A 13,273-nucleotide genomic window follows, 5' to 3' on the forward strand; every position below is an offset into this window, starting at 1 on the left:
CCCTAACCCTAACCCTAACCCTAACCCTAACCCTAACCCTAACCCTAACCCTAACCCTAACCCTAACCCTAACCCTAACCCTAACCCTAACCCTATAGCGATAGCGATATCTTAGAGATATAGTTTAGTTCGCTAATTTATCGATATCGAGATATATATCTCGATAGCTTCGTAAATTCGACTAGATAGTATCGAAGAAATTAACTCGATATTAAAAAGTAAACTTAATTATAATAAAGAAAATACTAATTAATATAGTATAGATAATTATCGAGTTATTAAATATAGTTACGAAGTAAAACTCGAATTAATAATAAAATATTCGAGATTCTTAATAAAGAAGAATTATAGTAAAACCCTCGAGTATTTTCGCTACTCTTTCTATTTACTTCGAGACTTTATTTAGTATTTCTTATTAATATATCGTTAAATAATTTTCTCGCTATTTATATAAAAATTATATATTACTATATTATAAATATAGTCTTATAGATACTATAGCTTTAGAACTACTATATTATAATTTAGTAAGTAAATAATAATATCCTTAATATTTTACTTTTATACTTAACTTTTAATTTATTTCGCTAACTTTCTCTTAATACTATATTTTCGCTAAAGATATTTACGAAGATTCGTAAAAGTATAGTAAAATTAATAATAAGTATAAAGAATTATATCGTATTAGAGAAGAGTTTATAGGTAAGCTATAAGCTAGGCTTATATTGTTTACGGCGTCGACGACTTACGCTATACGCTACTCTCTAAGTCGAATAAATTTAAATTTAATATACGACTACTTAATAATATTCTAATTAACTTCTAACTATAAATTTAATGATTATCGATAGTATAGTCGTGATATAGTAGTAACCCTAAGTTAAGAAATTTAATATAGAATAGTTAACGTAGAATTAATACTAACCCTAAACCTTAGTATACTTCTTAGTATAAGTTTATATATAGAACGGTCACCGTTCTATAAGATTATAGTTATAGGTTACGCTTTTATAATTACTACTACGAGGTCGAGAGTACTTAAAAGTACTAAGAGACTTTTTTTCACTAATAAATTTCGTCGAGAGAGCGACCCTAACCCTCCCTTTAGACTTATGTATCTAGAGTGAAGGTTATCTAAAGTTATCCGCTTACTAAAGCTTATGAAGCTTATGTTCGTTAAGGCGACCTAGAACCCGAATACGCGGTCTTATGAATGGTAGGACTTAGGAGAGGGACCGTACTCGTATTCGTCCACTCATACATAGGGGGCCTTTTTCGCTTACGATGGAAACAGGGATGATCCCGAGCTAAGTGCGCTTGGTTACTCAATCTCTATAGGCGAGGTGAGGTAGACTAGCGCGGGGACTAGAGGACGCTCAAAGCCATAGTCGTAGGGTATTGGAGGTTACTCGCTAAATGACTATGAGTCTATAGATATGCCATAACACGTTACTGCCACTCAATATATCAATCACTAAAGATGAAAGAAGGATAGGTTTGGTCGCCAGATGTTTTCTAGTTAAGAGTGGCGCGGTCTAATGAGGTAGTGGCTTCAAAAGCGGCGTCAGCTATTAGATATCGGTCAAAAAGCCGACTCTCTAACTCTCTTTCTCTCCCTCACTCCCTCTCACTCTTTGGTAACTGACGGCCATGGAGTCTCCTCAACACGATAGACCAACTTCTCACCACTGACCTTACCATCACGCATCTCCTGCATTCCCGTAACCGCTTCGACAAGACCTTCAGGTCCAATACGTTACGGATAAGGTCTAAACTTCCCGGCCGCCCATAGCTTCTCGGCCAGCTCCAGGAACCTGTAAGCAAATGCAAAGTCCTACGAGCGTGCCTCGTACTTCTCCCTCTCGAAAATATACGATTCACCCGATATACTATACTCCAGGAAGAAGGTCGACTAGATATCTAACCGCGGACAGTCCAGTCCGAGCAAATCGCAGTAGACACCGCTATCGGGACCAATAGTATCGGCACAGATGGCCGTCGAGGTCTCGACGTTCACCGTGTCGAACACGTTCTTCAGCTTGCCGTCGGTGGCCGCCCGAGTCTTCTCCCCTACTTTGGTGTCGTGCTGTGGGCGCACGCCGGCAGTCAGCGCAAAGGTTAGTCCATACTAGGGAGCGTCTCATATAATCATAGATAAGGTCGGCTCCCAATTCCTTTATCAACCTAAAGTGCTTGGGCGAGCACGTCGTGACCACCTTTAGACCTAATCTAAGTAGTCGCCATGTCAATACGAATACTTGCTCTAGATCCCGTACACGTTGACATCAAGCAGGCCGTAGACTTACAACTTGGCGAACTGACTCGTAATCGTTTCAGTCGCAGTGCTTCCACTATATATCAAAACAGGTTCCTCACTGTGGGTCTTGACCTTCGCCACAGGCGGCAGCGGCAATTTGAGCACATAGTAAAGTGCATACCCCGGTCGTCGTCACGCCGACGCCGACTGTGCACGCAGCCTCAAAGCTCACGCTATCCGGAATGTGTATTTGTAAGTTCCCTTTGATAGCGATATATCTCGCAAAGGCGCCGTTTTCCGGATTAGCATCATTTCCTATACACCATCACTAGGACTAGTCGGCAAGCTTCAAGACCCCGCGCGGCAGAAGCAAACCTCGGTGTCCGAATCTAGCAATGCGTTCTCCCTTCTTGAACGGCTTCTTGACCGCCTTCCCGACTTCTTCCATAATCCCTGCGTAGTCGCAACCGACAAGTGTGCCGTCGTCGCCCACGGCGTCAGGAGTCGTCCAGTCCGTCGGGTTCAAAGCAATCGCCAGAGTCCGAACCAATATGTAGTCATCACGGAGTTGAGGTACAGGAATAGCCCGCAAGACCGCATTACCGGCCCCTTCTCGGATGAGGCCATAGTTCTGCGCTTCGATCGATATGCCTAAGAAAAGAATCCGTGTGCCTTCTTAGAAGAGTGACACCTTGACCTCAGCATATCTCACCACGACGTATTTGGCATCGTTATAGGTTGTTCGATCCCTTTAGCAGAAAACAGATTTCATGCAAGGCTTTGTAATTGACTGAAGGCCAGGCCCGTCATGGCATTTTCGTACGGTTTGATTAAACCTCCCGGATATCACATATGTTCATTAGGGCCCTAGGCTTAGACAGCAGCGTCCTAGAGACCATCAAGCAAGCTTACAGCCGGCATTCTTGGCGATTAAGGCAACCCATGCCTCGTTCTGGTAACACGGCTCCAGCCCCTGGAATGGATTACTAAGCCGGATCCGTGCTGGCACACCGGAGCGATCATGGACATTTTAGAAGAGCAGCGAATAAGCTCTAGGCGCGAACTACGGGAAATCGTCTGGCACACACCTCTCTATGCAGCCGAAGCAGAAATTGGCCTCAGGAAGGATCTGAGCATTCGTCCAAGGCATCAAATGTCCAGACTTCTTCTTACAGCCCGTCGGGCAGGTTTGCAGGTCCAGCATTCCGGAGGGCATCGAGACATGTATTCTTGCCCGTCTGAATAGCGCATGGGTCCACATTATGATCATTTTGCTTCGTCCGTAGTAGCCGGTGACAACTCGTTCTGCAAGTGAACGGCTCTGGCGCCAGTTCTCTGAGCCTCCGATGGGCTTCGAATGAACAAGGCACAGATCAGCGATAGTCCACCGAATGCCATAGCACTCAGCCAGACGATGTGAGCCGCGTGAATGTAGCCGCTCTTCACCGCCACCTGACACAACTTGATAATTTCGGCCGTGATATGGGGTACCGCCTGATAGGCTATGGCCGTGTTCGCGGCCGCTGCTTTGACAAGCTGGGCCGTCTCGGACTTCGGGAACCCGGTCGTGGCCACGACTTGTTCGATGTTTTGCTTGAGACGTGGGGCATAGGCGTCCGAGAGGATTGTGCTGTAGACAGCCGTTCCCACGGCACCACCAATCAGACGAACTGTAGAAAGAATCCCGGAGGCAATGCCACTGTAAAGCTTTGATCAGACATAAAAGAGACTTGAATGACAAGATGAAGAGGCTTCATACGTACATGTCGACTTGATTCTCGAGTTGGAGGGAGATGATCACAAACGCCAGAAACAGGGGCTGGTTGACGAAACATGACAGGACGGACACGGTGGCCACGGCTTGGGTGTTGTCGTTAATTCCCAAAGAAGCCAGAGAGCCAATCAGAGAGATCTGGATGACCAGACAAAAGACAATCACCCATCTTTCATGCTTGACTCGGGAGAAAATCAGAACCAGCGAGATACCGGCACCTAAAGATTCAAGATCAGTCTGCATGAAACCAGTAAGTAGGGTGGATTGTCCGACTCACCCCAGGTACCCAAGTTTGGAATGATTGCGTAGGCCCCACGCAGGATGATTCTGTCGGCCGGGACAAAGAGGAGTGCCGTTATTCGGGGCCAGATTATAGGCACGCTGTAGTAGAACATTCCACTCACGAATGACACGGCCAGGACGACGTCGAACCTGGAAGATGTGTCAGTAATTCCAACCGATTTTCTTCTTCACCGACGTCATCAACGCTTACGAGCGAACTTGACGGAACAGCCGCGGCGGCATCAGAGGGAGCTTCGACTTGGTGAAACATTCCCATAGTCCAAATACAATCCAGAGGATGAGGCCGAGTATGAGCGGAACCAGGGTGTTGGCCGATTTCCAGGGGTAAATCCCACCACCGAAAGTGAGGCCCACGAGAGAGAGGACGGCGGCCGCGGTGAAGAGGAGCAATCCCACAAAATCGATCTCTTTGGCCAGCTCGAGGCGATGTCTGGTGCCATGGTATTTGGTGTCGAAGTTGGGCGGATTGTAGAAGAAGAACAAAAGGAGAAAGGCTATTCCCGCCCACGCTGTCATGTACCAGTAGGGAGCTCTCCAACCGAGGCTCGAGTGTTCCATCATAGCATAGGCGATGAGGGGAGAGATCAAGCACGGTAATCCGCACATACATCCAAGACCTAGTAGATGAGACATCAATCATCCATCATCCATCATGGTGGGGCTCGCAGCGGTTCTTACCAATAAACAGAGTCCGCTTATTGTAGGGCACCAACTCCATCAGGCATGCGTAGTAGGTCTCCTGAATGCCTGCCGCGAAGCCAAAGAAGATGCCGCTGACAATCATCTGAGGAATGCCCTTTGCGGTAGCTCCGACTTAAAAGCGGAGAGACACACTTGTTAGCTAATTGTGCTCTTTAGCATGGATTGAGGCCGTTCACGCACTGATTGTCCCGACAAATGCAATACCGCTACCGCACAGCATGAAATATCGTCGGCCAAAGATATCGCCGAGGCGGCCAGCCACACTAACCATGACGGCAGCGCAAAGAGACCAGCATACCGAAATCCACGTGTAAGCTGGATCAGGTCCGAGATCCGCGTTGATATACGACAAAAGCGAGCCCGGGATGAGGAGCGTATTCTCATAGCAAATCACCTGAGAGATCAAGGCCTGTGCAGACACGAACAAGTTAGCGGGGAGTTTGGTTGCAGATGTCGACGTGGCAGTCAGTTGTACCTACAATGAAGGCGAGGATCAGTCGTCCGGTGATCTTTTCGTTCTCGGGCTGACCATCCGCACGAGGGACGATGACCTCTGGCCGCTTCTCGAGTGACCAAGGCTGGAGGAGAATTTCATCGACATGGTCGGCCTGCTCCGCCGTGACCATTTTGGGACTGTTTGGCACCATAGTGAGATGCAAGACCACTGAATCTCTTCAAGGTATCACAAGCACTGGAACGATGATGCCTCTCCCCACGGGTCAGAGAGGGATTTTGGTCTATTTATCGCTTTAGTCAGTCATGACCCTCGTGGCTTGGTGACAGAGACATGGGGTCAACAATTGTTCAGCTTTGCGGGGTATGAATTACGGGAGGCAAGAATGAACTCGGCAAGTCGGTTGTTCGGCTGGATGGACGAGTTTTCGGGTTGATCTCCTGAATATCAAGTAAAAGCCGCGAAAACAGTGGAACCGCGATGAGCTGAGGGCTTGAGATGGGATTCTTACTCTCATCGAAAAAGCCGGTCTTATCGAGGACTTGCACAAAGGCTTGCTCAAATGACTTCCTCTGGCCAAGAGAAGACTTTGTGTATGATCAAGAAAATAGATCGTATACCAGAGTGCAAAGTCGTCATCTAAAGGGTTTGTGTCCACTCGGCCACCACTGATTTAACGACTTCTTGCCTTCTCAGACAGACAGCGTCGCCATTTTCACAATGATCGATCGAATCAATCAGCAAGGTCTAGTCATCCCATATTCGGATGTCACCATTACGACCAAGGTACTCGACCTCGTGACAATCCACGGGTCGAATTGCAACAATCTCTACCATCCGCCAATTGAGGGCGTGGAGGTTCTGCGAGCGGTGCCATCTCTCAGCTTTCTGCTCGAACATCACTCCGGGCAGAAGTTGTTGTTCGACCTGGGCGTCCCGACAGATCTTGAAACGCTGGGGTCGGAGGTCGCTGACCGATTGAAGAAGGTCGGCCACCAGATCACAGTCCAGAAAGACGTGGTCGATGCGCTCGAAGAACACAATATCAAGCGGGAGGACATCAATGCAGTGATCTGGAGGTACGCTTGAGGCTTGTCAATGATTTGGTGCGAAAGCTGATCAACGGACCACAGCCATACTCATTGGGATCACAAGGGTAACATGGCTTTGTTTCCTCCGTCGACGACTTTGGTCCTCGGACCAAATGCCTTGGAGACCTTCGTTACCAATGGGGGCAACTCAGGCGTGGGAGGGATCAACGAACAAGACATCAAAGGCCGCAAAGTCAGAGAAATCGACTTTGATGGCCCCGAAACCCTACAGATCGGATCACTGCGAGCCGTGGACTACTTCAATGACGGATCGCTATACCTCCTCGACACGCCAGGACACAGCGTCGGCCATCTGTGCGCCCTGGTCCGTACGACAACAGGTCCGGAGTCGACGTTCCTGTTCCTCGGAGGAGACTGCGCCCATCATTGTGGAGAAGTTCGGCCATCAGAATATCTGCCTTTGCCCGACTCGATCCTCCCCAACCCTCTGCCATTGGTGAACCGTGACAATCCCTTTTGCCCCGGTACACGCTTCGAGGAGCTGAACAAGTCTCGAGGAATGACCACCAAAGGTCCTGTATGGCGGCCGAAATGGGGCGCGGACTTGGCCGAAGCGATTCTTTCCATTGGCAAGATGCAAGAATTTGACGGGCAAGAGAATGTGTTGTTGCTCCTGGCGCATGATTCCTGTGCAAGACATGTCAACATGCCTTTGTTTCCCGAGTCTATCAATGACTGGTATGAACGAGGACTAGGTCGAGATTTGAGATGGAACTGGATCGCTGATATAGAGAAGGGGCTTCCTACGGAGTCTGTATCTTAGCTGTCTGGGTCAAGTATCATGATGAGCCTTGCAGATAGTCTTCTGTGCCGTGTTACTTCTGGTGAGAATGATGGTCAGACATACACGAGCCTACATCTTTTGTTCAGACTGTCTTCTACTTGAGGCCAGAAATTGCCCTGTATACCCTATTCAGCAGATGATATATTGTGTCCAGAACTCGGAACTGGGAAGTTGTGTGTGTCAGTGATCCACGGTAGTGAATCATGGTGACTTCTCACGTGACATGGACTGATTGATGTCGAGAACCGAACTACCGAAGCCTCGGTTGTTTCTTCAGACGACCTCTAAGGCGAAGCCATCGAATCGCAACCAAGCAATCTGTGGTAGCTACCTCCTTCCTCCATCGCCATCTAGGAGACGGTCCGTCGGTTCTTGACTGCGCTCCGATAAACCGACAAGTCAGTCTCGCCGAAACACCTCGCCTCAAAAACAGATGAGCGATGCGCGCGTAGCCGACACCAGCCTTGTGTCCCCGAATCCTGGTGCACGCGGGCGTCGACGAGCGAGAATAGCCTGTCGTAATTGCAACTTGCGAAAGGTGCGGTGCAATGTGGCCACTGTTGGGCCGCCATGTGCGAATTGCTCGCTCGACGGGGTCCAATGCTACGTTGTTCCCCGCAAGACGCGAGGGTAAGCTACCGGGCCGATCTCGCCGCCCTGGACCGAGACTAATGCCACAGGAACAGAACCGCAGTTTCCAGCGGAGACAACTCTCATGTGGCCGTCTCCAGGCCCTCTCAGTCACAACTACCTGTTTTTGAAGGTGTTGTTCCACGACACCACGCCGAAATTGAGGCTTCTAATCCCACGCGAGCAAGCACGAGAGCTGCTCTCGTGCGCTCGCACGGCGGCTCTCCTGCGCCTGTCAATCGCGCAGCTTTGTCATATACAGGTAACCCTTTCTTCTGAACCGCATTTTTACCCCATTTACACGCTCCCGAGATGCATTTGCTGACCTCCCACAGGAGACGATGATGAGACCGCAGGATCCCTAGGGGAATTGCTGAAACCGACCGACTTATCTCAGCCTGTCGCCTTCGAGCCACCGTACTTGGTCCCGGGATACACGGTCAAGGAAACACCGCCTGAAGAGCTCGAGTTCCTACGCGTCAAAGGGGTCTTTTCCATCCCACCCAAAGATGTCTGCGATACAGCGGTGCTCGCCTACTTTCGCAATGCTCACCCGCTCCTGCCCGTCCTCGATGCCAAGTCGTTCTTGGATTCATACTCGAGGCGTGGGTGCCAAGGCGTCAGCCTCATTCTCTTATGGAGTATTCTACATGTCGCCGCCAGTGTCAGTGCCCATTCACGTGGTCCCTCGTGGTAATCGTTACCCTCAACTGATAGTATCTGACAGTTTTTGCCTCTGGACATTGTCAAAAGGTCTGGGTTTCAGACGAAAAAGGCGATGAAGATTGCAATGTACCAGCATGTCAAGGTCCGTACGCAAGAGGAGAGATTGTTTCAATGGGCATGTTACTGACGCGATTCGAAGCTACTGTATGACAACAATCAAGAAAGTGACCGGCTGGTCTTGGTACAGGCTGTGTTGATTCTCGGTTACTGGCATCCCGACAGCCAGGATCGCTTTGAAGCTTGGCATTGGACTGGCATCGCGATATCCATGTCTCAGTGCATGGGCCTCCATCGTTCTTCTTTTGGTGACAGGCGCCGGGGGCTGCTGCCGGCCGATAAGATGCGTACCGTCCGGCGAATCTGGTGGTGTTGCCTTGTCCGGGATCGATGGCTCGCTTTCATCAAAGGTCGTCCGATGAGGATCAGTCTGGAAGACTGCGATGTGCCCCTCCCGGAGCCTTCGGACGTGGCTGACGACCTCGACGGCATTCCCCAAGACATCCAAAACAAGTGTCTCTTATACTCATCGACTGTGGTCGGCGAGCTGTGGTGCAAATTTGTCAGACTCAGCATCCTGCTCGGCCGAATATTGCGATTACATTCGAAGAATATCTGGCGAACCGACGAAGCACAAGTCAAAAATCACGAATCGGAACTGCAAGAGTACACAACATTGGCGAATTTTGGTCAGCGACCACCGAACCAATACGAACAATTCTTCGCCTGTCAAGTTCGCATTCATTATGAGTAATTCCCGCCCTCAGGTACAAAGATTCCTTGTGGGGGCTTTCACTGATGGGCATATCTAGAGCCATCATGATCATGCTTTTCCGACCTTATGTCCTTTCTCATCCCCAGAATCCAGTGGATGCAGCGCAGTCATCATGTCTGGCTGAAGCCACTCAAAAAACAAGGGCGGCTGCGAATAATATGAACAACACTCTCGAAGAGATTATGAATTTGGATCTCGTCGAGTTCATAAGTCCTGCAATGTAAGCTCACCTCAGTGTAACCCTTTGTTTCGCGATACGATGATTGCTGCGAGAACGGTACAGTTGACGTGCTCTAGTATATCCCCTCTGATCCTGGCGATGCAAATCCACCTGCTGGACTGCAAGTCGCAGACTCGTTCAATCTCCCGTCTGGGTCATCACAGGCTACAGCTGTGCATGATGTTCCAAGCGGAACTAAAAGATACCTACTGGGGTGCGGATGGAGCGTTTCGATTGTTCCAGCAAGCCCAAGAGAAGCTGTCAAGGATTGCGGCCGAGCGAGAAGCTCGTGAACGCACGGCTCTGGCCGATTTTTCGAACAACATGGAATTGTTGCATCCTGACCCTGCGACCTTGAACCGGACCGCTTCCAACGACTTTAGCCCGAGTGAGAGAGTGCTGCCTTCGGTGGACGATATCCTGACTTTCGACTTCACCTTTGCCGACCCACAAGACTTTTCCATCTATGGCATTGACTACCCGTGAGTTACCAAGCATCTTGGCTGAGCCTGCATGGCCGTTTGGACTGACCTACGTCGCTTTGTGGCTGCCAGTGACAACGGCTCTGATCTTCACTTAAACTCTTTCCTAGACTTGGACAAGTTCAACGAGTTCGTGGAGACCAGCCAGGCTGGTTTCCCGACCTAAGTCCATCCAAGCTTGAATTTGGCAAGACATCATCATTCATGTTCCCGAAATCAACGAATACTGAGGCTGATCAGTGGATGTGGTATCCTGAAAGATGTGCATGTCCGAAGGGTGAAGTAACAGTCTACCAGCGGACTTTTTTGATCCATAAGCTACGCACTGCCATGCCATAGCTCTGTAGGTACAAACGCACCCACCCATGCACTCCTCTCAAAGTTGTTCCGACGGAATTTTGCAGTAATGTAAGGAAGCATGTGCGACGGCAAACTTCATCCGGGCGAAGCTTTCAGGAGACACTCGCCCACCCGGATCTTACCGTGGCTCCTCATCATCCTAAAATGGAAGTTTGTATCATACACGTGCCACAAAATCGCCCGAGGTCAGGGATGATAGAGAGTCTGAGTCAGCCTAGTTTTTACCGAACAACCGACAGATCCCAAAATGAAGTCAGCCATAGCCGAAACCATGCGATGATCTCCTTTGTTCATCAGAGTGTCTCTATTTGTGCGGATCCACCCTTGTAAATGGTGGCCTGCAGAACTCGCTCACTCCAAAGGCAAGGTAGTCTCTGACATGGACGAGCTCTGGTAAGATGTTGAAAAAGATACAAATATGCCATAGAGACCTACTTTAAGGCAGAGTGTCTTAGGTAGCCAGTTATCTTGCATCGCTGTCAGGCATCTACTGACTTAACTTCCCCCTTCATCATTCTCTTTGTAACATGCCGCACGCCCAGCAGAAAACGGACACTGTCCCATCGTTGGGTCTTCGTGGTCATATTGGCAAGCCACAAGCTGACCACGTGCACGAAAATGAATGGTACCGTGGATTTCAACCAGATTACACGATCGTCGAGTCTCCCCTTCACACGCCAAGTCGTGTTCACATCATCATCGTCGGAGCTGGAGCAGCTGGACTCAACATTGCTTACAAGGCAGCCCGTCAATTCGCGCCTGGACAAGTGACATTCTCTATCTATGAGAAGAATGAAGACGTCGGCGGGACATGGCTGGAGAATCGATACCCTGGTTGCGCCTGTGACATTCCGGCGCACGCCTATCAATGGACATTCGCTCGAAGTCCAGAGTGGAGTTCGTATTACGCCGGGAGCGAGGAGATTTGGCAATACATCAAGGATTGGGCGTAGGAAAACATATCCACTACGGATATTGTGAACCAACTGCTTACTTCTACTTAGCGTCGAGAACAGACTGATCGACCGGATCAAATTTGGGCACAAAGTCACAAGGGCGGAATGGCATGACGATTCTGGACTCTGGAAAGTGCACGGCGTGGATCGAGACGGCAAATCATGGGTGGACGAGGGAAGAGTACTGGCGAGTTGCCATGGGGTGTTAAAGTAAGTCCTTGTCTATTGACCTTCTTTCCCCACGCAGGCCGTTGAAATGTCCCGCTCGCTGACTTCCCTTGTTTCTGCCATAGCACATGGCAGTATCCTGATATCCCAGGGATCGCCAATTTTCAAGGCAAAGTGATGCACAGCGCCAGCTGGGACAACAGTTACGAACTCGAAGGCAAGACTGTCGCGGTCGTGGGTGGAGGATCGTCTGCTGTTCAGATCATTCCATCCATCCAGCGCCGGGTGAAGAAGTTAATCCCGTATCTACGATCCCCAATTTGGATTACGGCCGGATTCGGTGCCAAATATGCGGCGCCGGGCGGAGTGAACTTTCAATGTGCGAAACGATCCGAGGTTTTGATACATGCCAGAAGATCCCTCCGGCTGACCTTATTTACAGACTCCGAGGACCAAAAAGACCAGTTCAGGAAGACAGACGGTCATCACAATCAGTACTGTTGCGACCTTGAAGGAGAGCTGAACAAACGATTCCTCTTGGTGGGTTGAGAAACTTTGGAAGCAGGCATTGAATGTCCGGCTAAGGCTTCTCACAGATGCATCTGCACAGCGATGACCAAAAGGCGTCGCGAGAGTTCGTGACAGAAAGCATGCGCAAGCAACTAGACGGCGACTCTCGTCTGTTAAACCATTTGGTTCCCCCCTACGCTCTGGGATGCCGACGAATGACACCAGGCTCGGACTACCTCTCCGCCCTGCGTCGCCCGAACGTCGATGTCATCACAGACTCTGTCATCGGTGTGACAGAAGACGGTGTCATTGATGCCAGTGGCACAGAGACAAAGGTGGACGTCATCATCTTCGCCACGGGCTTCGACGTGACGAGGCCTTCGTACGACATCATCGGCCGCAATGGCCGGAACCTCGGCGACGAATGGGCAGACTTTCCCAAGGGATATCTGTCAATCATGGCAGAAGGTTTCCCAAACATGTTTTGTAGGTGTTTTTCCGTCGCCTTTTTGCAGAGCAACACGCTGATCCTTGGGGTCTAGATTGGATTGGTCCCAATGGTCCGGCCTCGCACGGCTCGGTTCTTCCGATTATTGAATGGCACACGCGATACATGTTCAAAGTGATCTCACACATGCAGCGGACATCGATCAAATGCCTGTCTCCTTCCAAACGAGCCATTGACGAACTGCAGATCCACACACATGAGCTCCTCAAAAGAACAGCGTGGTCATCGAGCTGCAGCAGCTGGTTCAAGAACGGCAAGAAACATGGGCCTGTCACTGCCATCTGGCCGGGAAGTCGATTACATTATTTTGAAGTGATGAAGGAGCCACGGTTCGAGGATTTCGATATTGAGTATTGGGGGAACAATCGGTATGCTTATTGGGGCAATGGGTTCACGGAAACGGAGTTGTCAGCAGATGGTAACGCTGTCTGGTATTTTGACGTTCTTGACAAGGAACACGAGAAGAGGGATAGAGCTTTTTGGGATGTGGAAGCGTGAGAGACAGACATTTACTGAGTTGCTCATCCAGCCGTTCACTTGAGAGTACACCAGATG

At 49.6% G+C, this 13,273-nt stretch overlaps 5 protein-coding genes across 5 annotated transcripts; 3 read left to right on the top strand and 2 right to left on the bottom strand.

The window, feature by feature from the left end:
- Positions 1-2,184: 2,184 nt before the first annotated feature.
- EDD37DRAFT_611744 (chaperonin 10-like protein) lies at positions 2,185-3,286 on the bottom strand (the record flags this gene model as incomplete). Its single annotated transcript, XM_062815308.1, has 6 exons — positions 2,185-2,224; positions 2,307-2,351; positions 2,377-2,572; positions 2,633-2,908; positions 3,170-3,230; positions 3,269-3,286. 6 exons carry the CDS (start codon positions 3,284-3,286, stop codon positions 2,185-2,187), a joined length of 636 nt encoding a protein of 211 aa, XP_062667106.1.
- Positions 3,287-3,357: 71 nt separating this feature from the next.
- On the bottom strand, positions 3,358-5,683 carry EDD37DRAFT_668054 (fungal trichothecene efflux pump; the record flags this gene model as incomplete). Its single annotated transcript, XM_062819313.1, has 7 exons — positions 3,358-3,956; positions 4,021-4,249; positions 4,309-4,463; positions 4,525-4,951; positions 5,013-5,147; positions 5,217-5,445; positions 5,516-5,683. 7 exons carry the CDS (start codon positions 5,681-5,683, stop codon positions 3,524-3,526), a joined length of 1,776 nt encoding a protein of 591 aa, XP_062667107.1. The 3' UTR covers positions 3,358-3,523.
- A 527-nt stretch (positions 5,684-6,210) lies between these two features.
- Positions 6,211-7,365, top strand: EDD37DRAFT_611746 (beta-lactamase-like protein; the record flags this gene model as incomplete). The annotated part of the gene is made up of 2 exons (XM_062815309.1): positions 6,211-6,569; positions 6,624-7,365. 2 exons carry the CDS (start codon positions 6,211-6,213, stop codon positions 7,363-7,365), a joined length of 1,101 nt encoding a protein of 366 aa, XP_062667108.1.
- Positions 7,366-7,934: 569 nt separating this feature from the next.
- EDD37DRAFT_611747 (fungal-specific transcription factor domain-containing protein) lies at positions 7,935-10,382 on the top strand (the record flags this gene model as incomplete). The annotated part of the gene is made up of 8 exons (XM_062815310.1): positions 7,935-8,016; positions 8,081-8,278; positions 8,352-8,680; positions 8,744-8,824; positions 8,882-9,489; positions 9,552-9,734; positions 9,812-10,216; positions 10,289-10,382. The coding sequence occupies 8 exons, from the start codon at positions 7,935-7,937 to the stop codon at positions 10,380-10,382; spliced, it is 1,980 nt and encodes a 659-aa protein (XP_062667109.1).
- A 721-nt stretch (positions 10,383-11,103) lies between these two features.
- Positions 11,104-13,216, top strand: EDD37DRAFT_668056 (cyclohexanone monooxygenase; the record flags this gene model as incomplete). Its single annotated transcript, XM_062819314.1, has 6 exons — positions 11,104-11,525; positions 11,581-11,742; positions 11,826-12,079; positions 12,143-12,240; positions 12,297-12,696; positions 12,753-13,216. 6 exons carry the CDS (start codon positions 11,104-11,106, stop codon positions 13,214-13,216), a joined length of 1,800 nt encoding a protein of 599 aa, XP_062667110.1.
- Between the last annotated feature and the right edge of the window lie 57 nt (positions 13,217-13,273).

The sequence above is a fragment of the Exophiala viscosa genome, assembly GCF_022695815.1.
Source record: "Exophiala viscosa unplaced genomic scaffold EDD37scaffold_10, whole genome shotgun sequence".
Taxonomy (NCBI): Eukaryota; Fungi; Ascomycota; class Eurotiomycetes; order Chaetothyriales; family Herpotrichiellaceae; genus Exophiala; species Exophiala viscosa.